General features: G+C 51.7%; 8 protein-coding genes across 8 annotated transcripts; 6 read left to right on the top strand and 2 right to left on the bottom strand.

The window, feature by feature from the left end:
* Positions 1-530: 530 nt before the first annotated feature.
* Positions 531-2,970, top strand: CC77DRAFT_63332 (MFS general substrate transporter). Its single transcript, XM_018532542.1, has 4 exons — positions 531-1,138; positions 1,324-1,698; positions 1,761-1,847; positions 1,928-2,970. The coding sequence occupies exons 1-4, from the start codon at positions 812-814 to the stop codon at positions 2,771-2,773; spliced, it is 1,635 nt and encodes a 544-aa protein (XP_018385918.1). The 5' UTR covers positions 531-811; the 3' UTR covers positions 2,774-2,970.
* A 215-nt stretch (positions 2,971-3,185) lies between these two features.
* Positions 3,186-4,607, bottom strand: CC77DRAFT_1008562 (RraA-like protein; the record flags this gene model as incomplete). Its single annotated transcript, XM_018523540.1, has 5 exons — positions 3,186-3,250; positions 3,310-3,426; positions 3,595-3,957; positions 4,069-4,090; positions 4,155-4,607. The coding sequence occupies 5 exons, from the start codon at positions 4,605-4,607 to the stop codon at positions 3,186-3,188; spliced, it is 1,020 nt and encodes a 339-aa protein (XP_018385917.1).
* Positions 4,608-5,381: 774 nt separating this feature from the next.
* CC77DRAFT_1049942 (ATP-dependent metallopeptidase Hfl) lies at positions 5,382-8,467 on the top strand. The gene is made up of 3 exons (XM_018527601.1): positions 5,382-5,593; positions 5,652-5,874; positions 5,925-8,467. Exons 2-3 carry the CDS (start codon positions 5,688-5,690, stop codon positions 8,051-8,053), a joined length of 2,316 nt encoding a protein of 771 aa, XP_018385916.1. The 5' UTR covers positions 5,382-5,593; positions 5,652-5,687; the 3' UTR covers positions 8,054-8,467.
* Positions 8,468-8,917: 450 nt separating this feature from the next.
* On the top strand, positions 8,918-10,822 carry CC77DRAFT_1040377 (cytochrome P450). Its single transcript, XM_018527201.1, has 5 exons — positions 8,918-8,986; positions 9,037-9,129; positions 9,179-9,248; positions 9,309-9,656; positions 9,715-10,822. The coding sequence occupies exons 1-5, from the start codon at positions 8,936-8,938 to the stop codon at positions 10,626-10,628; spliced, it is 1,476 nt and encodes a 491-aa protein (XP_018385915.1). The 5' UTR covers positions 8,918-8,935; the 3' UTR covers positions 10,629-10,822.
* Positions 10,823-11,413: 591 nt separating this feature from the next.
* CC77DRAFT_1069890 (hypothetical protein) lies at positions 11,414-12,802 on the top strand (the record flags this gene model as incomplete). Its single annotated transcript, XM_018529099.1, has 2 exons — positions 11,414-11,418; positions 11,590-12,802. 2 exons carry the CDS (start codon positions 11,414-11,416, stop codon positions 12,572-12,574), a joined length of 990 nt encoding a protein of 329 aa, XP_018385914.1. The 3' UTR covers positions 12,575-12,802.
* Positions 12,554-14,825, bottom strand: CC77DRAFT_1020190 (N2227-domain-containing protein). The gene is made up of 3 exons (XM_018524996.1): positions 14,079-14,825; positions 13,652-14,030; positions 12,554-13,602 (listed from the first exon to the last, which is right to left on the bottom strand). The coding sequence occupies exons 1-3, from the start codon at positions 14,472-14,474 to the stop codon at positions 13,031-13,033; spliced, it is 1,347 nt and encodes a 448-aa protein (XP_018385913.1). The 5' UTR covers positions 14,475-14,825; the 3' UTR covers positions 12,554-13,030.
* Positions 14,826-15,688: 863 nt separating this feature from the next.
* On the top strand, positions 15,689-17,264 carry CC77DRAFT_1008557 (hypothetical protein; the record flags this gene model as incomplete). The annotated part of the gene is made up of 3 exons (XM_018523539.1): positions 15,689-16,295; positions 16,347-16,412; positions 16,462-17,264. 3 exons carry the CDS (start codon positions 15,689-15,691, stop codon positions 17,262-17,264), a joined length of 1,476 nt encoding a protein of 491 aa, XP_018385912.1.
* Positions 17,265-19,346: 2,082 nt separating this feature from the next.
* CC77DRAFT_1049938 (hypothetical protein) lies at positions 19,347-20,623 on the top strand (the record flags this gene model as incomplete). The annotated part of the gene is made up of 4 exons (XM_018527600.1): positions 19,347-19,514; positions 19,573-19,688; positions 19,739-20,076; positions 20,123-20,623. The coding sequence occupies 4 exons, from the start codon at positions 19,347-19,349 to the stop codon at positions 20,617-20,619; spliced, it is 1,119 nt and encodes a 372-aa protein (XP_018385911.1). The 3' UTR covers positions 20,620-20,623.
* Between the last annotated feature and the right edge of the window lie 1,589 nt (positions 20,624-22,212).

The following is a 22,212-nucleotide window of genomic DNA, read 5'->3' as shown; positions in this document are numbered from 1 at the left end:
CATCTCAGCCTCGCACGACTATCCTCAACTATTTCATTACTTCATCTCTCACCCGGATAAATCACGTACACATCCATGCACGCCGACCTCCAACTTCCTCGTCTTATCAACCCAACACAGTCGCGTAGTCGATCCCTGTCCTTCCCCGCCCTCCCACCTCTTCCCAAAACAGCATGTTTACCAGTGCGCACGGAGACAAGGCGTCAGCAGACTTGCTTCACCCCAGCGCAAAGCAATGTACGAGGCTAGTTCCCACGATACACCTGCGTGCACTTGCAGCAAAAGAACGGCCCACTAGCGCTGAATAAGGCGGCAAGTCCGTCCCGACTAGCTCACCCCTTGCCTCATCCAGAGGCAATGATTTAGCCAACGCCAATGGCCCTCCAGTAGTCGCACATGTCAAACTCGGGCGTCTGGCGACCGCGGATGCGATAAGAACGACAACAACGACGGTCTTGATTGAACAGCTGGTTCTGCAATATTGGTGCGCCTCGGAAAACTGCGGCTATCTGTCCACGTATTGATTTGGCGTTATCACTGGGACTGCGACGTCCAACAAGAGACGGGAACCGTTTTGTGCGCAGCGCGCACCCCGGAGAAGAACAAAGTTACCTACAAACACCAACTTTACATCTGCTTTTCACCGGCATTTTGACCCGCCGTGGGAACTTACGGCCACCGTTGTCCATTGATCTTGGCCCGAGCGATCAATACGGCGCTTATATATTGAGGGACGGGTACCCTTTCCGCGCAGCGCACCCCTGGAAGTCCAAGGAACGAAGTTGTCGGCTAGAGCATCCGTATAACGACCATGGCCGACTTATCGCACACCCAGACCCACGATGCCATGCTCAAGAACGCCGCGCATCTTTCCGAAGACGCTGCACTGGACGACGAAGAGCTAGGCATCTCGTCGTCTTCGCGACGAGTCGACTTTGGAAGAGATAGGACTACCGGCGGCGTTGAACATGGCGGAGACGGAGATGAGGCACGTGAGCAGCGACCAAAACACAAGAAGAGAAGATTCGGGCTAGGCAAGAAGAAAGAGAGTTACAGCCATACGCACTACAAGGTGTACAAGAGAAGGTGGATTGGCTTGGGACAGTTGGTGTTGTTGAACATCGTCGTTAGTTGGGATGTAAGTTGACTTCTTTGCTTCTTCACGGTTGGTACGGGAAGGGTCTTTTAGGGTCAGGGTCCCGAGCATGCTCTAAACACCGACGGAGCTACTGATGCCACTATGACCGAATTTCCAGAGACAATTGCCTGTCATTGAAGACAGCGGGGGGCGCAAGATATGAATTACTAACAATCAATCCCTAGTGGCTGACCTTTGCCCCTATATCCACCACATCTTCCCAATACTTCAACGTCCTCGAAAGTACCATCAACTGGCTCAGCACAGCCTTCCTCTTCGCCTTTGCCGTATCCACCCCACTAACAATCTACCTCCTGCACAGGGGCCCTAAACCCTCCATCATTGCCGCCTCCATCTTACTCTTGGCAGGGAACTGGATCCGGTATGCGGGGACCAAGACTAACGTATTCAGCGCGGTCATGGTGGGTCAGATATTGACAGGGCTGGCGCAGCCTTTTGTGCTAGCGGCGCCGACGCGGTATAGCGATATGTGGTTTACGGAGGGAGGAAGGGTGGGGGCTACAGCGTTGGCGAGTTTGGCAAATCCGTTTGGGGCAGCGGTATGTTATGCACTTTTGAACAATATAGGTAAATCGCAAGACATACTAACGTGAAGGCACAGCTTGCGTCGTTGATCAACCCATTCCTGGGCGATGTACCAACTACAGTGTTGATTGTATCATGTATAGCAACCGCAGCATGTATTCCGGTACGTCTCCCCCTTATCCCATCTTCCCTACATACTTCCCCAAACCCAAGTCCGGACATGTTATTGAAATACAAAAACAGTCATTCTTCATACCCGCCTCTCCCCCCTCACCACCCAGCGCCTCGTCCGCCATAAGCAAAACCCCCATCTCCACCTCCCTCAGGACAATGCTACGCACACCGTCCTTCTACCTCGTCTTCTTCACCTTTGGCATCTACACCGGTTTCTTCAACGCCTTCACCTCTCTCCTCAACCAAATCCTGTACCCATACGGCTACACCGAGGACGAAGCCGGCATCTGCGGCGCCGTCCTCATCGTCGTCGGCCTCGTCGCATGTGCCATCACCTCGCCCATCGCCGACAAAACGCACGCCTACCTCCTCGGCATAAAGATCCTATGCCCCATCCTATCAGCCGCGTATCTAGCCATGATCTGGGCGCCGCAGACGCGCAGCATTGCAGCGCCGTATGTGCTCAGTGCGGTGCTGGGCGCGTGTTCGTTCAGCCTGCTGCCCATTGCTTTGGAGTATCTGGTCGAGATTAGCTTTCCGGCCTCGCCAGAGGTGTCGAGCACGATCTGCTGGGTTGGCGGGCAGGTCTTTGGTGGTATCTTCATCGTCGTTATGAATGAGCTTAAAGACGGTCGGCCGGTGGATCTGGAACAAGTGCAGAAGGCGGGTAGGGGCCAGGCGGCTAAGGGAGGGGATAGACCGCCTGGTCATATGTTCTGGGCGTTGGTTTTCCAGGCCGTGGTCTGTGCATTGGTGTTGCCGTTGCCGCTTATGTTGGGGGTGGAGCGACTGGGGTTCGCTAGTAGAGAGGGGAGATTGAAAAAGGATGTCGATGGCGATAGTGTTGTTGTTGGTGGTGCTGGAGAGAGGGGTGATGTCGAAGTAAATGGTGGGGTTCCGGGAGCGGAGCGATGACTACTTGAGGATATGGATTCTGGTGAGGATTACGAGAATGACGATGACGACAACGACTATGATGAGGGATACTCGTCGTAGGCTAGGATTTTCCTTTGGTCTGGGCTGTTTGGGAGGGACTGGTTTTTTCCTTGGCTCTGTCTTTGTCATGTACGTAATGGGATCCATGTCCGCATATGACCAACACGCTTTGTTACAACTTGTTCTCGATGATGTGTACCAATGTTTGACTCGGGCAAGATACAAGTACAGTGATATTCTAAACACGGGCTCTAATATGTACAGTCATCCATTGCGTGTGATAATGTCTTGATGCTTGCATTCATTTCCGAAACGGCTACGTTCCAACTACCTGCTACCAACACATGGGTATTCGCTATAGGAAGAAGGACGAGGATCGGCTGGGGGCGGTTTACTTGAGCTGAGCGAAGAGCTTGGGGGCAGCGCATTGGGATGCGCAGTGAGCAAGGTGGAAAACTGTGGTTATGTTAGAGGAAAGGAAGGGGGTGACGTTGGGAAGTGGAATATTGACATACATTCTTCAACGCAGTCCTCGCTGGCCTTGCCGTCGTTCTCAATCTGGCCTGTCACCCGTTGAGCGCACTCGTCGTAGTGGTGCTTGGGGCCGTGGCACTCCTTGGACTCGGCGCATTCTGCATGGGGTTGTCAGCCACGGTGCTCTCTGCGATGGCTCTAAGCTTGCGGTGGTTCGATTCTGTAGATGCCTTTATCGGAGAATGCATCCCCAACCGTAGCCATATAGAGCCGCAATGCGCCACTCAAGCGGCGGGTGTTTTGTTCCTGGGTCCGGGATAACTTACCCTTCTCGAGTTGCTCCTTGGGGTCCGGCGTCTCCTCCTCTTCCTCGTCCTCCTCCGGCTCATCCTCACCACCATCACTGGGCTTGTGTCCCTGCTCTCCGGAGTCGCCGCCGCTCTTCGCGTCCTGCTTGTTGACATCGGCTTCTTCGGAGCTCTCCTCGTCGGTGCCGGAAGCGGGCGTGTTGGTGCTGGTGCCACCTTGGACAGGCGGTTGGCCCTCGGCGTCGGCCGAGGGGTGGGAGAAGGTCTCCCAGACGTCGGTGAAGAAGTCGGTGATACCCATTGTGAATGCTCCGGGGCAATTGGGGGTCCTCGAGTTGGGGTGCAGGTGGTAGCGGGAGGAGTGGGTGATGATTCGGAGAGCTGCGAGAGGTCGGCATCACGAAAATGGGCGGCGCCAAGCATTCCTGAGGTTAGCGGCGTCATGTAATTCTAAGCCATCTCAGTGGTCTCTGACTTGGCCGCACCACACACCATGTATTTCTCCAACAGAGTGCTATTGCAGTACGGAATGGCTGTGGCTAGTTCCTGTGCCTCCTGAATGCCTCTTCCACGCTCACGCCGCTTCCGACATCCGCAACCACCTTCTCGTCCGCCTCGACCAGCTTAGGCAGCAACTCGAGTAGTTCCTCCACCTTGCCCTGAGGCACCGCGACCACACCATTCTCAAATGGGTCTATCATTATGATGTCGCCTGCTTCAATCACCGTCTCGCCAATCCTTACCGGCACATTGTGTGCATGAAACTTGGTCTCAGCCCCTGCGCCGATGACAGATGTCGCTTTGGACCAGATGGGAAGCTGCGTCTGATTGAGAGCCGTAATGTCTCGCACCCGACCGTCGACTACAATCCCCTCTGCACCTAGATGCTGCATGCGTGCTGCCATTATACCCCCGACAACTGCGCACGACTGTCCCGCGGGTTGGCTGATTACTACAATGGTGCCGCTCTCAGTATAGTCTGCATACGGCCTGGAGTCTGAGAGGTTGGAAGCTGGCATGGTTTCTGGCATCTTGGGTGGGGTTGGGAAGGATTTGGTTGCTTTAGGGATCATGAGAAAAGTTGATGCAGGCGCGAGGACCTTTCTGGGCTCAGGCTTTGGGATGCTGGATGTGTGAAGCAGCGGTCCTGACGATAGAGTCAACGGTTGATTCAACATGGGGTTTGGAAAGGTAAGTCGTACTGATGTCAGCGAGGAAGCCCGCACCTGGGACATGCAACTTCAGTAGACCATCAGCGAGCTATGCATGTTTAGCCATGATTCTGGGTACAGTCAGGTAAGGTGAGCGTACGTCACATGCCGCATATTCATACAACTTCTTCCACCTTGGAGCTGCCATGATCGTATACAGTAGTGTAAATTTTTGGAATGATGGAGGTGTTTGTAAATTGATCATAACACGCGGTGAGCTATGAGGCTCTTACCCCGCCAGCCGAGGTGCGCCGTACTCTAACAACTGCATCTTCTCCGATCTTGAGCTAGACACGCTTCGATACCTTGTGCACAGTACATCTTTACGCATGAACATTTGACTATTCGTGGTTCTTGAAATCTATCAGCAATACTTTGGGCACCTACGTCATCAATCCAGTGGTCCTGGGCCCGCATGACACACATGCAGTCGCAGCGCACTGCACTGCATATTGACTGAAGATGTGACGGCGCAGCTGGCGCAAGACGATAGCAGGGTAAATTTGGCAAAGTCGGCGTCTGCTTATGTCACGCCGATGTCGAGACGTGGACAACGTCAGATGTATCGCCAAGCGGAGATATGCAAGGGTCTCTCGGATTGACGATCCATCTGAGCACTGGCCTATTCTGTCGCTTTCCATACTGTGCTTCACCATTAACGCTCAGTGGCATCTCGCCGCCACGATTTCACAAACGCCCACGCGCGCCTGTTCCTTTTCTTCCATCTGGTGCTTCTCATAGACTTTGCGGCCTCTGCCGCTGTTTAATACTTTGCCCTGGCCTTCCACGCGGCCGGCGCTTTGCAGGTACGTTTTGCCACGAGTCCGACATCGCGTCATTGAACCCCTACTTATAAAGATATAGAACGTCGCTTCTGTCACCTCAGGACTGTGGCCTCCCATGTCTACTGTCATGCGATCTCAGTGGCAGGCCCTTGGGCGAAAGCCCGCGGCTACCGGTATGAGGCAGCTCTCTACTATCACAGCATCTGAGTCCATGTCGACAGCTGGCGCGCATGCACGTCGCTCAGCATCTTCGCTGTCTCAGGCTCCCAAACCCACATCTGTCACTTCTGGCACATCCGCAGGTCAGTCGCCGAGAGGAGTCAAGTTGGCCCGTCGTACTAACACTTTGTAGCATCGCGCATCGGACTATGCAATCCCTTCCTCATGGCCTCGCCCTTCGGTTCCCTCAAAACACGGCAATACACGACCATGTCGCACAACGGCCCGCTCTCGCACATTCGTCAGTTGGCCAAGCCCGGAATGCTCGGATTGAACCTCGTCCAACAGCGCTCGCTCTTCGGTAAACCCTCTTACGATCAACTCGCTCGGCTTGAACAGGCTGCGAACGCCAGCCCCAACAGCGTACCGGCTCAGGCTTCCTTCTACTCTGCACTCGTGCGCGCCGATATGCACCAAGTCATCGTCGACCGGTACAACACTGGACGTTTCGCTACCAGCGCTATAATCAACAAGATCTACAACAATGCTTTGGCAAAGACGGGACAGGAAGGCGGCGCACAGTCGGGTCTCAACGAGCAACAGCGACAGGCTATCAGCCAGGCTGTCGGTGCGAATGCTAGTAACGCTCAGGTCGCAAGGACTACGGGCGGCACTGGCGTCAAGGCTGACCCCGTTTACGTCGTTGTAGAAGAGTCCATGATGAACGTCGTCTTCAAGTGGGTGCGCTGGATGTTCGGTTTCGCCCTGGCTTGCTACGTTTCCCTGATTCTCATCACACTCTTCGTTGAGACCAGCGGTGTCCTCAAGAAGGTCGGCGGCGGTACTACTGCTGAAGTCCGCCCCGAGCAGCAAACCACCCGCTTCAGCGATGTTCACGGATGCGACGAGGCCAAGGAAGAACTTCTCGATGTTGTCGACTTTCTCAAGAATCCCGACAAGTACAATAAGCTCGGTGGCAGACTTCCCAAAGGTGTACTTCTCGTTGGCCCTCCCGGTACTGGTAAAACACTGCTGGCTCGTGCTTGCGCAGGTGAAGCTGGCGTCCCCTTCTTCTACATGTCTGGTTCCGAGTTCGACGAGGTCTATGTCGGTGTCGGAGCAAAGCGTGTCCGCGAACTGTTTACGGCTGCTCGATCCAAGGCTCCTGCCATTGTCTTCATCGACGAACTCGACGCGATAGGCGGAAAGCGCAAGTCACGCGACGCCAACTACCACCGCCAGACCCTCAACCAGCTTCTGAACGATCTTGATGGTTTTGACCAAAGCACCGGTGTCATCTTCATTGCTGCGACCAACCACCCCGAACTTCTCGATCAAGCTCTACTCCGTCCCGGTCGTTTCGATCGCCATGTTCAGGTCGAACTCCCTGACGTTGGTGGCCGACTTGCCATCCTCAAGTACCACACCAAGAAGATCCGCCTGTCTCCCGATATCGATCTCTCGTCCATCGCCCGCGGCACCCCAGGCTTTTCTGGTGCCGAGCTAGAGAACCTCGCAAACTCTGCCGCTATTCGCGCCTCCAAGCTTCAATCAAAGTTCGTCTCTCTCAATGACATGGAATGGGCCAAGGACAAGATTACCATGGGCGCTGAGAAGAAGTCGCGCGCCGTTCCCCTCCAAGACAAGATTCATACCGCTTATCACGAAGGTGGTCACGCACTTGTTGGTCTCTTTACTCAGGGTTTCAACACCGTGCACAAGGCTACTATCCTGCCGAGAGGCCATGCTGCGGGTATCACATTCTTCCTCCCACAAGAGGACCACCACCACACACGCAAACAATACATCCGCCAGCTGCAAGTAGCCATGGGTGGTAAAATGGCCGAAGAAATCGTGTTTGGCGCGGATAACGTCGCGGACGGCGCGTCGGGCGATATCCAACAAGCCACCTCCCTGGCCTACAACATGGTCACAGCCTGCGGTTTCTCTGACAAGCTCGGCAACGTAGATTTCAAATCAAACTACGAAATGGTATCGCCAGAAACCAAACGCCTCATTGACGATGAAGTCCGACGGTTGATTGACGAGGCCAAGAGTAGTGCGAGACAGTTGTTGTTGAGTAAGAGGGCAGAGCTGGATAAGCTGGCTGATGCGCTTGTACAGTATGAAACTTTGGATAAAGAGGAGATATTGAAGGTTATCAAAGGCGAGGACTTACCGGGTCGGTTGAAGGCTATGCCTAATGCGCCGATTAAGATCCCGGAGAATCCTCTTCCTACTGCTATTTTACCGCCGCCGAGAGGGAGTGGTGGTGATGGTGGGAGCGGGAATGGACCGCCTGGGCCGCCTATACCTGCGTAAGGAACGCGGGTGGGCTGGGGTGGTAGCATGATTGTTGCGGATGCAAAGCACGCATGTGTCATATCTGGGTGAAATGGCGTTGTAAAATCCGCCCTTTTTTCTCCCCTTTCTCCTTCTTACCTTACTAGAGGGGATGATTCGCTTTTTTTACATAGCGGTTTTGGAATGTACAATATCAATATTAAGCATGAATGACAATCTGGAAGCATGATGAATCTCTGAGATTGAGACTTATTGTCGTTCACGATGTGTGTGGTGGAGAACGTGCAAGGACGGCATGCGCAAGGGAGAAGGACTGGTTAGACTGATGATACGAGGGGGAAGGACAAGCAGTGAGAAGGAACGGAGGGTTGAGTTGTATGCGATGAAGGTATCTCCTGCTGACTTTGTCCTTTGGACAGCTAATTGAGCCGGATTTCGATATCATAGCATATCTATCCGTAGATGGAGGTAATATAAGTTGGCTTGCTGGAATTCGTTGCCAAGGTTTGGAGACTTAACTTTGACGTAGCATTTGTTCCCTGAACGCTTTGTTTAGATATCTACTACCATAGTGGGCTTGGTCGAAGCACGCACGTAACTTGGCCATGTGGTCGCCTCTGCCCCCGACGGCTGCGGCCCCATCCAGGGGTTCTTGAGATTTGGTTGGTGCGCATTTATCGCAGCGTGGTTGCTCCCCTTTATGATCGTGGCAAGGGCCTAGGCCACACTCTGCACATAAAGTGGAACGTTGGCCATATTAGCCAGAGGTGGTGCGGAGGGTGGTGCGGAGGGTCGGAGGATCAAAGGTGGGCTAGCTACGTCAGTACTTGGCAAGATGTATACTTGGGCTTTTCTCAGCGAGTTTCGGCCATCTTAGTCAATGTTTTTTTTTTGGCCAACATGGAATTGTTGTTATTCTTCTTGGAAATCTGCTTCTATTCAAGTATCTTGGTACTTTGAAGTATTCTGAAGTCGTAACAGTTTACTGATCGGTGTCTTAGGTTATTACGAATGGCGTGGTAACATGCATTTATCGCCTGACTTTTCATCCTCTAGCAAAATATCCTGGACCGAGGTTGGCCGCCGTGTCTGAGGTTCGGAATCCCCACCCTAAACATGATTCGATTAACAAGTTGGCTTTAGCTGTGGTATATCCGGAAATGGACTTCTGGTCGCTGGCCGTTCGTCATTGAGGAGGTACACCGTAAATATGGTAAGTCGTAGTACAATACAGGGTTCCGAAAAGACGGATGATGACAGCTAAGCTGGATAGGGGATGTGGTTAGGATAGCACCAAATGAGCTATCGTTCGCCACTGTACAAGCATATCGGGACATATATGGACATGCAGTCAAAGGAAAACAGCTTTTCCGGAAAACTGACTGGTACCATACGGCTGGCGATCACCCGGGTATTGTCTCTGTTACTGAACCTACCCAGCATTCGAGACAAAGAAGGTACCTGGCACATGCTTTCAGCTCACAATCCTTGCGCAATCAGGAAGCCTTCATCCATCACTATGTTGACCTTTTCATTCGGCAGATTGGTCGCATTGGAGGCAGTGCAAGTCAAGGCATCAATCTCGAGGAAGCTTTCAACTGGTTGACATTCGATATAATTGGTATGGTCATAGGGCCCCCCTTGGATCCCGGAGGAGCTTTAAAAGCTGATAAAGACAGGTGATCTAGCATTCGGGGAGTCATTCGATGCCGTTGCCAAAGGTCAAACTAATTTTTGGGTTTCTTTGATCATCGACGCCACTTGGTTCATGATGCTGGGCAACCTCCGCTACCGTCTTCCCATTATCACCGTATTCCTGCCCTTTGTCGCCCCGAAAGGCGCGGCAAAGAATTTCCATCAGCATATGTTGTTGACGCAAGAGAAGCTGTCGAGACGCCTCAAGATGGAAAGCTCTCAGAGCCGTGCCGATTTCTTCTCTCATCTGCTTCGCAAGGATGGCAGCGATGTTCCAGAACCAGAGCTACGACAGCAGGCTATGACACTGATCGTTGCAGGGTCCGAGACTACGGCAACATGTCTCACTGGTCTCGCATATTTCTTACTCAAAAACAACGAAAGCCTTGCTCGACTTACTCAGGAAATTCGCTCGCAATTCCAGTCTTGCGATCAGATTACGGGTGACTCTACTGCAAATCTCACGTATTTGCAAGCTGTTATCGAAGAGGGACTGCGGATTTTCCCCCCTGCTCCCTTTGGATTGCCACGAACGTGCCCCGGTGCCGTCATCGACGGCCATCATGTGCCGTCCGGCACGACGGTCAGTGTTGATCATTGGACCACAAAACACGACTCACGTTACTGGGATGAACCGATGGAGTTTAAGCCCGAGAGATGGATCGACAGGACTTCTCAAGACGTGAGAGAAGCCAGTCAACCATTCTCTCTGGGACCTCGAAGTTGTCTGGGCATCAATCTAGCCTACCTTGAGATGAGGATAATCTTAGCCAAGATGGTGTTTGAGTTCGACTGGGAACTTGTGAACAAGGATCTTGACTTTTTAAAGGAGACCAGACTTTACTTGCTATGGAAGAAGCCAGCTGTAGTGGTCAGGTTCCACGAGCGAGAGTGCTAGGGGCCGATGGATGCAGAGAACAGATTGACTTTGGTAGCATTCGATGCATGTAGAAAGATCTCTTGACCCGCTAGCTAGAGGCCGACTTCACTAATCGTTAGAGAGTGCCTTGCTTCACCTCTCTGTTTTGCTTGGCGACAAGACTTACAAACGCGACATCTGTTTTTCGCCGGTGTATCGTAAAGAAACAGGCCACGTATGCAAATATTCATGCTACCATGTGTAGATAGTAAGGTAGAAACTTTGCACATGAACCAAGCACTATGCTCGTAGATCTGAGGTGCACTCGTGTATTGGAGGCCGAGTCTCCTCCCGATCACTTCAGGTTTTTAGTGCTAAGACTAGGCTAGGAAACCGACATTTTTGCGATCTAAATCATGCTTAAGATCTCAGGATTCCTACTAAAATTTCAATGGAATAGAAATGAGACGACAGCGGGTCCGCGGTGGAGATGGAATCTTGCTGCGCGACCATGTAACGCGCGGCCAAATGCCAAGATACCAAACTGGTATAACACCCTCCGCTACAAGATTCGTCAAGGCTTGGCCGGTCGACAAGAGAGACTACCATTTATCTGGGTGTCCGAGATCCAAGCCGGGTGAAGTGACCATATAGGTATCGCGCAGGAAGGGTCGCAACACATGTATAAAGCACGGAGGTCACATAGGTAGGAAGGTATCTATGATTCATCCCTTACCTGCCAGAATTCAATATTGTTGCAATGTCGGATTCCACCTCCCTATCGTGGGCTCCGAGAGCCTATCCGCCCACCACCCTTGATAATGATGGGGTATGTCATAGAAATCAGGAAGGAGGATTGGCAACAGCTAATTGTGGAAGACAAACGTCAATAGATACGATGTCAGGCAAACGCTTGCTTACATTAGCGAGGACCTAAATAATGTTAACAAGTAGGCCTTTGATCTCGTAACAGATCCTGTATAAGGCTGACAGGTTTTAGCGTTTTCATGCTCTACTTTATCACCACCAAAGATGGCAGGAAATACCACTTGACTACCAACGCAGGGATGAGAGGCTCTGAAAAGCTCGGCTCATTCATTTCAATAAACGATTTGACCGAGAAAAAATCACGAGGAAACTCCATCCTTGAGCAGGGGTCTGGAAACCCTCAAGTTCTGGCAATGAAGAGTGTGGCACAGAGCGTCATTAGCCCTGTTGATGGAGACAAGTGGACCGGCACACACCACACCCTCGCGTTATCGGGCGTCAAGTTAGACACGATCTTGAAACCAACTGGAGGCAACTTTTACTACGGAGGCGGTGGCGGAATCCAATTGATGGGTCGAGGACCTGATCCAGATTATTCGACTTCTTTGCCGGGATGGTCATGGTATTGGGTGAGTTCTCCCTACGACATGTACAAGTTTTTGGTGCTAAAGCTTTACAATAAGGCAAATCCTACTACACGGGTCTCTGGTACTCTCACTGTAGACGATGTCGAATACAAGATAGACACAGAGCAATCGTTCGCTCTGTTCGAGAGACAGTGGGGCAACTTCCAGGTTGGCAAAGGCTATGTTGCGCTCTGGCTTTTCCTTGAAACGGGGGAAGTCTTGAACACATGGTGCATGGAACCGGATGTCGAGGGCGTTACTAAGGTCGCGTTCGCATCAGTCTGGCACCCAAATGGCTTGCATGAGATGATTCCCGTTGGCCCAGACACGCGATTCAGCGGTGCTCACACGAGCCCGGCAACAGGTCTGACGTATTTCACAACGTTTTTCCTGGACCTTCCAGCCAGGAATGCATGTTTCACATTCAACAAGTGGTTTCAAGATGGGGAATTGGAACCCGTTGAAGAGCAGAGGAATAAGTACATCACGATCATGGAATCTTACGGCGAGGGCGAGGGCCAGTGGGGTAGTGAAGGAGTGAAATTCTATGGCCATGTTGAGCAACTTCAGCTAGACAAGATCTCTTGGTAGTTACAGCTAACGTAGCTCTCGCTGAAAAACAGTTCGAGCTATGAATTAAGTTACAGATATTGGATCACATTACCCCAACAAGTAGGCCATGTGTGTATGGCTAGTTTCAGCGATTTGTAACGCTATTTGTAGAGGCTGGTTCGCTGCAAGATCTTTCTAGCTCTACTACAATTGAAACTGCGGAAAATAAATCGCGAAGAAAGCTCTAGTATCCTCCGAATACTCAGACAAGGTCCAGCAACATGGTGGAAATCCTTTGTTTCTAATGGAGGAACATTCCTAGCACCTGGAACGGAATATCTCATATGTAAAGCTTCTTTGATATGTACGCGCTTAACATTCGATTCACGTGGCCGTCAGGGTTGGGAGAGCGTATTATTGTCGACTCGGCTACGAACCATGGCGCCGTAAACCACTTCGCGCATCGTATTATGAATGATCATGACTGAAACAATCTCAAGTCTTTCTCACCATCCATACTTGCGCAAGGTACGCATACCTAGTCAGCGCCTTTCTGTTGAAGCCGTACTCCGCCTCTTTGCTCCGAACCTTCTCGTGCTCGAAAGTCATTTCACCGCACTCATTACCTATATCCTCAAATATGAAGTTCATCTCTCCAACAACATTGATGATCTCCTCCAGACTGAGCTGCACAAAAGGCCCGGTACCATAGAGAAGTGGGCCAAAGTTAATCCATCTACCGCCAGGCTTCAGCAGTCGGTGAATGGTGTCGAAGTAAGCCATGAGATTGCGGGCCGTGTCAATGAAGAAGTGAGTAACGATGACGTCGTAGTGGCCTGGTTGGTCATTGAAGGCGGTGTTGAAATCGCCCTCGACGAGCAATACAGCAGGGTTGGGAATCATATTGGGCACTGTGACACTTCGCGTCATATCGGATTTCGTGGCATGGTGCGACATCGCCTCGATGAAGGGGTGTATGGTGACAGCATTCGCATGCCTTTGTGCCTCCATGTAGCGATAACCAACGTTCATAAACATCGACCACTCGTTGATCGTCACCTCAAACCCTGTCACAAGGTCAGCAGCTGTGCTGTACACGATTTGAAACAAAGGTACCTCCAAGATTCGCAACATCATGGCCTAGCCGGCCGACTCCAGAGCCTGGCAGCAGTACTTTGAGAGATGCACCATTTGGAGACTCTGCTTTGATGTCGCGCAACGTGGTCAAGATGCATGGAAAGGCCTCGCTTCTCTCCTTGAGACCTTCGTCGGCCCAATCTCGTACGAAATGCTTCAATGCTTGCGCCGTCGCAAACTTGTCTGCTTGCCGCTGGTTCTTCTCGGCCTGCTTTATGTGCTCATCTAACTCCGCCTGGTCGATACTGTAGAACTCCATCGCATGACGAGCGATGCTCCGCGAGACAGCCGCGTTGACGTATATCAGTTCTTCGATTTCGTCCAGCTTCTTTGTGTAGCCAACCGCCTTCTCCAACACCTATGGCATCATCAGCGATTGCGAGAACAACATCCATGGTCCGCTGACCTTCTTCTGCTTCTTTCCAGTGCTTTTGTACAAGCTTCGCCATCGGTCCAACTCAGCCATGTGACGTTCGCGGTAATTGGTATATGCCCACAATGCTTCGAGAAGTCGGTATCGCGGATGGCTCGTTCCCCATTTACCGCTCTTCTTATCCATCCTCTTGAGGAGGTGCGCCTTCTCTTGTCGGTGGCGAGGTGAGTCGTCGCCGTTGCTCGAGGACATGGCACCCATCATCATCGGATCCTGTGCTATATGCGCCTCGTCAATGGCCATGTTGACTTGGGCGGCGCCCGGTGTGCTACCTGTCGCATGGGCTTGGCTCTCTCTACTCGGTGTGCCGACGTTGGCCAAAGCCACTGAGCTGAGGCCGGCGAAGACGAGTAGCAGCGATGGCTTCATTCTGAAGTTGACCAAGGCGTCAATCTGTTCCAAATCGAAGGGCTGGATGGACGAATTGCATTCGAATTTTATGGATGAGTACCGTGCTGGCGCCAAGCAGCTATTAATGCTAAGCGGTAGGATTATGCATACTGTGGGCTCTCACGTAGAACATATGAACTTCGAGAAGATGGTGATATGAACATCTGCGAGAGATGCGGAACACCAAAGATGGAACAACAATCAATGCGACATCGCTTGTTGTCGCTCCAGGCCTCGGGTATCGCAAAGCCTCACGGGAAGCATGCAAGTGGAGTACGTTGAGGACATGGCCTTGCGCGATACTTCATCCCGGAAAACCGCTCGTGCTATCGCGATATGGTGATGGTGTTCGAGGATGTACAGGGGCAATAGCGCAAAGGCGTAGAGAGTGCACGGGCCATCACCCTACGTCATCCGCCCGACTACCCCATGTGGCCGTCGGGACGCACCGCCTTCATACACAACCCTAGACTACACACGGATCTTCAGGCAGGGTCTTGTAACCTTCGTTCTTCCGGGGCAGTTGATATCAGTCAACTTGTTCCAGCCCTCGTTCGCTACACGACATGCAGCGCTATCGCACGGAATAACATGGGAAGCAGTCCGGGGCGCACGCTCACACGTTTACTACCACAACTACCACTCGCACCGAGTTCGCGCACTATGTCTCTTCTCACCTTGATTTCCCAAGCTTGTTGGGTTCAATGACCCTCCACCAGTAGCCGATAACACAGTCACAACCATCGTTGATCAAATCCAAGGTTGACGAGGTAGAATTTCAGGACACTTGGCCCAAAACGATGTAACACAGGCCCTGTGATTCTTCAACCATGATTTATCATTATTTTCAGTCTTCCGACTCCATTCGGTTCGTCATTTGCGTCATTGTGCAAGCAATCAATTCAATGGCTCGATTCAAGCAAGCACAATGGCGAAATTGTATTTACAACTTCGAAGGGCTAGCCAGTCGTTATAAACAATCGTGCGCCACTTCATTTTCTCTTTCAAGAGTATTTTCGTTGACGTTAGCGCGTTAGAACTTTCCCGGGCTCACCTTCACTGTGACTCTCGCTTAGTCGATCGCGACAACGAGAATACCACCTCGCACACACGACTGTCCCACCTCACCTGCCCCACTAGGGTCGTCGTTCAAGACACACAAAATCGACCTCGCCGCTGCGGAAGACAACAGTATGGCCCGCCTGAGTGCTCCCGCCAACATGACACCAAGAGCCGAGCGCAAGTCGAGCCGCTTCCGAGAGATCTTCAAACATCGACCCAGCTCGAGCGCATCCTCAAGCCCTGTTGACCTGACCAAGTCGTCCCTACCCGTGGAGTCAAGCCCGATGCCATCGCCCACTATGCCTCCAGGTTTCCAACAGGTCGGTTTGCTGCCCAGTGAGCGTTCCTCGCATAGCTCATCGCGGCTTTCGAAAGATGAAGAGGGTCGCGATATAGATACTGAATCAACAGTAGCTGAAGCACGAAGAAGGTCATTGAAGAGCGAATCTTCAACTCGAGATGCTTCCGATAACCTGAACATCGCCGGTGCGACGCCCTCACATGTGCAACCTACACTGCCGATGTTGAAGGCGGAGCACAGAATCAAGAAGAAGAGTCCATTTACCCAGTCGATGAGGCGTGTTGTTTCTCAGCGTCCGGCCCAGAACGCAGACCAAGACATCGCCACGATCCAGCCGGCCATGAATGAGGGTATTTTTCCAACAACCACGGGTGATGCGGACAAGCGAAGCAGTCTGCCACTGGATTCCCCCCACAAGATTTCAGAGACTGTGTATAGTGAGTACCTCTTGTATAAGCGTCAAGTCAGACATGCTAAATTCTAGTCAGACAAGAACAACAGCTCACGCACAAAAGGTGGTATTGACGGTCTCGACAGCTTTGTGGAACAGCATCGTAAGCTAACGCGCTCTTCATACCCTTGGCTCAACTAACCAGTTCACAGGCAACTCCGATTCTTCCGAGAACAGCGATCCAGCCGAAGACAACAGTCCCAAAAAGAAGAATACAGACTTTGAAAAGAAGATTTTAGACGACTTTGTGGCCGATCTTTCCATCTCTGAGCAGATTCGACCTTCGGTTGAGACTGCCTACGGGCACCAGGTGGACACCGCGGGAGATGGACGTAGCAGTCATCGCAAGTCCTTCACATCCGACATCTTCGACGATGACAGCTCCTTGAGCCAAGGCATTCGCGAGTACATCACCAGCAAGATTGCAGAAGCGTTGGCAGAACACGATCGCGCGCATTGTAGCAACGTTGATGCCACGACCAACCCGTCAGTACACATCACGATCAAGGTTGGCGGGATTGGTCTATTGGAAGCGGAGAAGCCCGCTAGGCCCAGCATTAGCGATAAGAAGACCGATATATTCACCCAACACAGCACGATGGGGCCAGTCACGATCACTAGCCCGCTGCTAGCACGGAATGCCCAGCTGGTTGTCCTGATCTTGTACGCAGTGACTTTGCTCGGCGCATCACTTCTGGGTCCGAGGAGTCTGCTGATCGTTATCTGGAGGATGGCGATCGCACTTGGTATGTACACTGCCGTGTTGCAACAGCTGAGTTGGACTAAGAACGTCGAGCGCGACGTATTCCTGGCGCCCGTTTTCTTCTTTGCCAGCGTAGCGACCGGTATGGGTGAGCAGCTACTGAATCGGGTGCGCGTGGTTACGATTGCCATACTGGTCGAGATTCTGAATTGCGTTGTGAGGCGTGCTGATGTCCGGATGCATACAAAGTAGATGTGTTTCGGCAGCACTAAGGTTCATGAAGAAGGTATCTGTAGGTAGCCTTTGGAGATGAGGATCCATCGAAGGCTCAAGCACTACGTGAATCAAATCTTGTGACGTAACTCTGTCTCATCTGAATGGCAGCATTCCGTTCTTCTCAACTCTGCCGCGAGGATACAGTGTAGTACTAAGTATAGAGAAGAACTAAGATGTTCTTACTAAAACTCAATCGCCAGTGTACCACTTAATTCCCTCTCCTCCACCACGACAAAGCCAACCCATGTGCCCCATCAACGACGCTAATTCTCCCTCTCCTGTGGACGACGCCTTCCCTCTTCGGCCTGCCAATCTCCCATCAGGCTCCTATCCTCGCCCTCTATATTACCCAATGCGCGTCGGCGTGTGTCGTTGGATTCGCGATCTACTTGCTCATCAGCAAGGCGTCGCGCCTTTTCCTTCCTCTCGTTGTTCTTCTCCTGGACCCAGATCGTAGCATCTGTGAGTTTCGTGACGAGGAAATTGGCCATAGCGTGAGGAATGGATTCAGGGCCGTTTGGAGACATTGTGGCGTTCTTCTTTTCTCTTCTTTGATGAACAGTACTAGGCTAGAATGTGACGTAAACAGGGCGTGTGGTATATAGTAGTGAGGATGTCGAAGAGGTTCAAGTGTGCGATCAAATTTGTGGAGGCAGGAGACTGTTTGCAGTTTCTGGAATGCGCGCGTTGGCAGAGGTGAAGGGACCTTACATTTGCCTTCCACGGTTCGCGGTGGACCCTTGAACCACATTCAACGTCGGTGCAGCCTGCGACTCTCTTGCCTTGGTCATGACTTACTCTTATTCACTTGAGCTGTTCGCTTTGAAAGCCTTTGCGCAATCGCGCTATGATCTTCCCATATCACTCATACATGGAAGCCTGCTGCCCTCCATACACATGTATCACTCCCGAAACTCGACACAGCAACATAATTCACTCCAAGCACCTGCTACCCATGACCAGAGCCGATACCGGTGCTGCGATAGAGGACCCAAACGTATTAGTCCGAAAGGTAATCTGAGTCTTGCGCGACACTGCAGACGTCCATACCTATGACCTGCATTCTCTCAGCGCCGAAAATTTTGCCAAGCTGGCACGCAGTACTTTCCAAGACACTGCCGAGGTCATGGGAAGGTCGTTACTCTAGATCTACGTATCAGTACGGTCTCACCGAACCTTCATCAGAACACAGTCGACTAGAATCGACGTCCATAAGCGATCCCCGCTAGTTAAACACTCATCCTATCACAACGTTACGTGCTTGCCAATTCAGGTTTTTCCTAGCGCTCGATATCGGCCTGAGTCACTTTTTACCCACCGCTGTATCAGCTTCACCCAGAGGGAGGGCTCCATTACCTACAAGGTCATACCCGCGCTTCACCTTTCTGGTACTAAGGTAGTCTATTCTAGCGCCATCGGGCACTTCGGTGTCGCAGACTTTGCTAATCGCGATGATAATACCTACGTAGGATTTCTATGAGTGTGGATAGACTCGACATCTGCAACCTCGACATCACCCTTACGCACCAAAGCGCCAGTAACGTGGTCACGCTCGAGATCTGGTTGTCAGTTGAGGGCTGGAACGGACTCTTCCAGGGCGTTGTCGGCGGAGGCCGAGCTTCAGGCTTTCACGACACACCCTGTTTCGGTAATGCCGTCAAAGATGGCTAACCCCCTTGTGAAGTCCGCCAAGTCTGTCTTTGTGCTCGCTGTTTACGTTTCTAGCCGCGACCTCGGTCTAGACTGCGGCGGCACCCCTGAACTAACCCCGGATCACCACGACCCGCTCTCAACGCTAGCCTCATGTACATGATCCGCGATCACAGATGCTAGTTTGAACAGAGCATCAAGCCACAGATCTGGAGAGTATTGAAAGGCTGCAAATCCGGAGCTGAAGTCTTGCAAAATCTTGCGATGGACGCATTGCTTCCCCGTTAGGCAGTTTTCCTCTACGCCCTGGCCGTAACAGGTGACGGTAAGCATGCATAAAGCTGTGAAGCCCGCTGTCTTTTTTGTCAACAAGACAAGCTTCGCATCTTCTCGAAAACACACTCCAGAATGGCACCTGCCCTCCGCGCATTTGCGCTTGCACTGCGAGCCTCGTCGATCTGCCCGTCGTCCCCCACCTGCCCCCAGGACGACCAATGCTCCCTCACCTCGAATGGGGTCACTCTCCAAGTCAGCTGTGCGACTGACTACTACGGCGGCGATTTGCAATTGGCACAAGTAAGCATGGCCAACTCTGCAGTGAGATGCATCGATTTGACCCCTAATCTTTTCATAGACATCTACGTTAGCAGGTTGCATCCGAGCATGCTCCACGACCGCGGGGTGCAATGCTGCAAGCTACGTGGGTGGTAACTGCTACCTCAAAAGCACGCTCAATGCGGCTCAGCCCAAGTATAGACTACTCTGCTTCGTTACCAACTTTCCATTGACTCAGCCATTAGTTCCAACGTGATCGGAGTAGCTGTGATCTCTAGAGATACCTCACCAATGCCTGTTCCAACGCCGGATACCCCCAAACAGTGCCCTGCCAGTTTTACCTGCCCGGAGAACGATGGCTGCTCGTACACTGATGGTTCACGTACACTGACTCTTACTTGTGGAGTTGACTTCTATGGAGGTGATTTCACGAATCAGTACGCAGCAAGTCTCGAGGGTTGTACACAAGCTTGCGCTGGAGACGCACAGTGCGTGGCCGCTTCGTTTGTTGGTGGCAAAGGTGACGGTCGTTGCTATCTCAAGAACACAAAGAACGGTGGTTCTGTGAATGACGGTGTTGATGGTGAGTCACTGATCTGACTTGCGTAACATTTGCTGACAATCAAAAGCTGTCTACGTTGTCCCCAATACCGTTCAAACAAGCAGTTCAGCATCGAGTTCAACCCCATCGCCTTCCTCGACTGTTACATCGACAGAAACCATCTCGTCCACTAGCACAGATGTTATCAGCTCTACCTCAACTTCGACTTCAACTTCGACCCCTACCCCCACACCCACTCCCACACCTGAGCCTACTCCCACACCTACACCCACTCCTACTCCGACTCCTACCCCGACGCCTGTGCCACAACCTACCTGTGGCGTTAACGGTAACCCAAGGCCAGGAGTGACCTACACCAACATTGCTCAGCAGACCCAGGCCACTTGCAAGACCCGGTGCCAGTACTACAATCTTGCAGGCCGTACCTGTCGTGTCTACGCTATCAACTCCACAACCAGGGTTTGTACTCTAGCATTGGGATTCACTGCACCGACGTTCGATCAGGCTTTTACTCCTAGTAACAATGGGGCGTACACCTGGTACGCTCTGGAATGCCCAGTATAAGGAGAGTATCTTCATGTACTTATTTCGCGATGGTGTACATCGATAGTGCAAGCTAAAAACGTCTTCGGACATCAAGTTTGAATGATACCCAACATATCATTCATATCCACACTCCTCTATCCCTCTGGTGTGATCTCTTCTATCATCTCTAACTAAAGATTCTCCCCATCCGCCCCTAATCTCCGCAGCCACCAGGCTGGTCCCCGAGTTCTCTTCCTTCAACCACGGTTTGATGTTCTTCCTCGACTTCTTTTCTCCCTATAGCCTTCTACTCTCCAGATACACCATCGAATTCTCCTGACACCCAACAGCGAAACTCGCCCTCCGTAAGGTCGCATCCGCCAATATCACTACCAACAGCCTTACATCCTCCCCCCGGCGCATATCACTTCTCGAATATCACCTTCGATACCAGAACGATCCAGCAGACATCGAACGACATCTGCAGACCATGCATCGCATCTACCGAGAGAGCCACTGGACGGTTGTGACACTTTCTCGTACCGTTACGGCTGATGACATATAGATGGTTCCAGTCTCGTGGCCAGAAACGCTGATAGACCCGGGCAGAAATACGTATCATAGCGTTGCAAAGGAGTTTGTCCAGTCACTCTATCATATTTCAACAGACCGGTGGTTCACTCTAACGTGGAATCTACAGGAGAAACAATACGCATCGATACTCAAGTTCCCTATTCCCATCGATATAGAATTACACAAGCCAGAAGATGTTCAATCTTTGGTAGTCGAAAACGATATTTGCATAGACGCGGAGGACCTGTCTTGAGCCGCGAGAGTCGGCAAGACGGGCAACATCAAGGAGCGGCTCAATCTTATCTACATGCCAGGCTTCAAGGGCCGTGGACAGCCTTCCAGCGAGGAACTTTCTTCTATCGCGCTTTTCATACATGCAATCAATTCGTGCGACAACCAGGTCATCGCCGATCGTATATCGATCTTCGCAAATGCCTGTGACTTTAGGTACCGCTTGCAGTCAAATCGATCGGACCGATCAGATATCAGCTATGCTATGTGCCTTATAGTCTTGACATCAGCCAACCCAGCTCTGATCTTGACGATCTTGTTCAGAATAAAGCAGCTTTCATACGAACAAACATCAGATACAGAATTGTGGCGATTTTTCAGAATCGAGTCAAGATCAGCTAAGAATCGGAAATTGTCAAGCGGAGAGATAGAGTCAGCTTACTCCTACATTGTACTGGGAATTTATCGTCTGGAAAATCTTGGTCAGGCAAGGTATCCAGACCAGCATCTAGAGGAGCATTTTGGCCCCAATGCGCAACAAGGTAAGCAGCCTCATGATTTGCCGCAGGGTCGACGACAGCATGCGTTATATCATTTGTACAGACGGCTCGCGCAACTTTTCGAAGATCACCTTAAGAGAAGCATGCGCTGCAACACCAGTGTGACCGCCGTACTTCTCTCTCATATCTTTGTTGAACCAGTTCTGGATGTGGATCATCACGTCCTGACCACAAAAAGATGCTGCTTTTAGATGGTGATGTGGCTATGTTGTCAATTCACGTTCAAAGCTCATGGCCATGCGCCACAATTCAAAAGAAGCACGACCCA

This window comes from Alternaria alternata (genome assembly GCF_001642055.1).
Source record: "Alternaria alternata strain SRC1lrK2f unplaced genomic scaffold CC77scaffold_10, whole genome shotgun sequence".
Lineage (NCBI taxonomy): Eukaryota > Fungi > Ascomycota > Dothideomycetes > Pleosporales > Pleosporaceae > Alternaria > Alternaria alternata.
The sequence above is the reverse complement of the archived record's forward strand: the minus strand, read 5'-3'. Positions and strand labels throughout refer to the sequence as shown.

Coding starts and splice junctions, on each gene's coding strand:
- CC77DRAFT_1020190 (XM_018524996.1), bottom strand. CDS start 14,474: ATGAAGCCATCGCTGCTACTCGTCTTCGCCGGCCTCAGCTCAGTGGCT. Junction 14,031..14,078: donor CTGGAAAGAAGCAGAAGAAG/GTCAGCGGACCA, acceptor ATGATGCCATAG/GTGTTGGAGAAGGCGGTTGG. Junction 13,603..13,651: donor TGATGTTGCGAATCTTGGAG/GTACCTTTGTTT, acceptor ACCTTGTGACAG/GGTTTGAGGTGACGATCAAC.
- CC77DRAFT_63332 (XM_018532542.1), top strand. CDS start 812: ATGGCCGACTTATCGCACACCCAGACCCACGATGCCATGCTCAAGAAC. Junction 1,139..1,323: donor ACATCGTCGTTAGTTGGGAT/GTAAGTTGACTT, acceptor ATCAATCCCTAG/TGGCTGACCTTTGCCCCTAT. Junction 1,848..1,927: donor CAACCGCAGCATGTATTCCG/GTACGTCTCCCC, acceptor ATACAAAAACAG/TCATTCTTCATACCCGCCTC.
- CC77DRAFT_1049942 (XM_018527601.1), top strand. CDS start 5,688: ATGTCTACTGTCATGCGATCTCAGTGGCAGGCCCTTGGGCGAAAGCCC. Junction 5,875..5,924: donor CACTTCTGGCACATCCGCAG/GTCAGTCGCCGA, acceptor AACACTTTGTAG/CATCGCGCATCGGACTATGC.
- CC77DRAFT_1040377 (XM_018527201.1), top strand. CDS start 8,936: ATGGAATTGTTGTTATTCTTCTTGGAAATCTGCTTCTATTCAAGTATC. Junction 8,987..9,036: donor GCTTCTATTCAAGTATCTTG/GTACTTTGAAGT, acceptor TCGGTGTCTTAG/GTTATTACGAATGGCGTGGT. Junction 9,249..9,308: donor GGAGGTACACCGTAAATATG/GTAAGTCGTAGT, acceptor TAAGCTGGATAG/GGGATGTGGTTAGGATAGCA.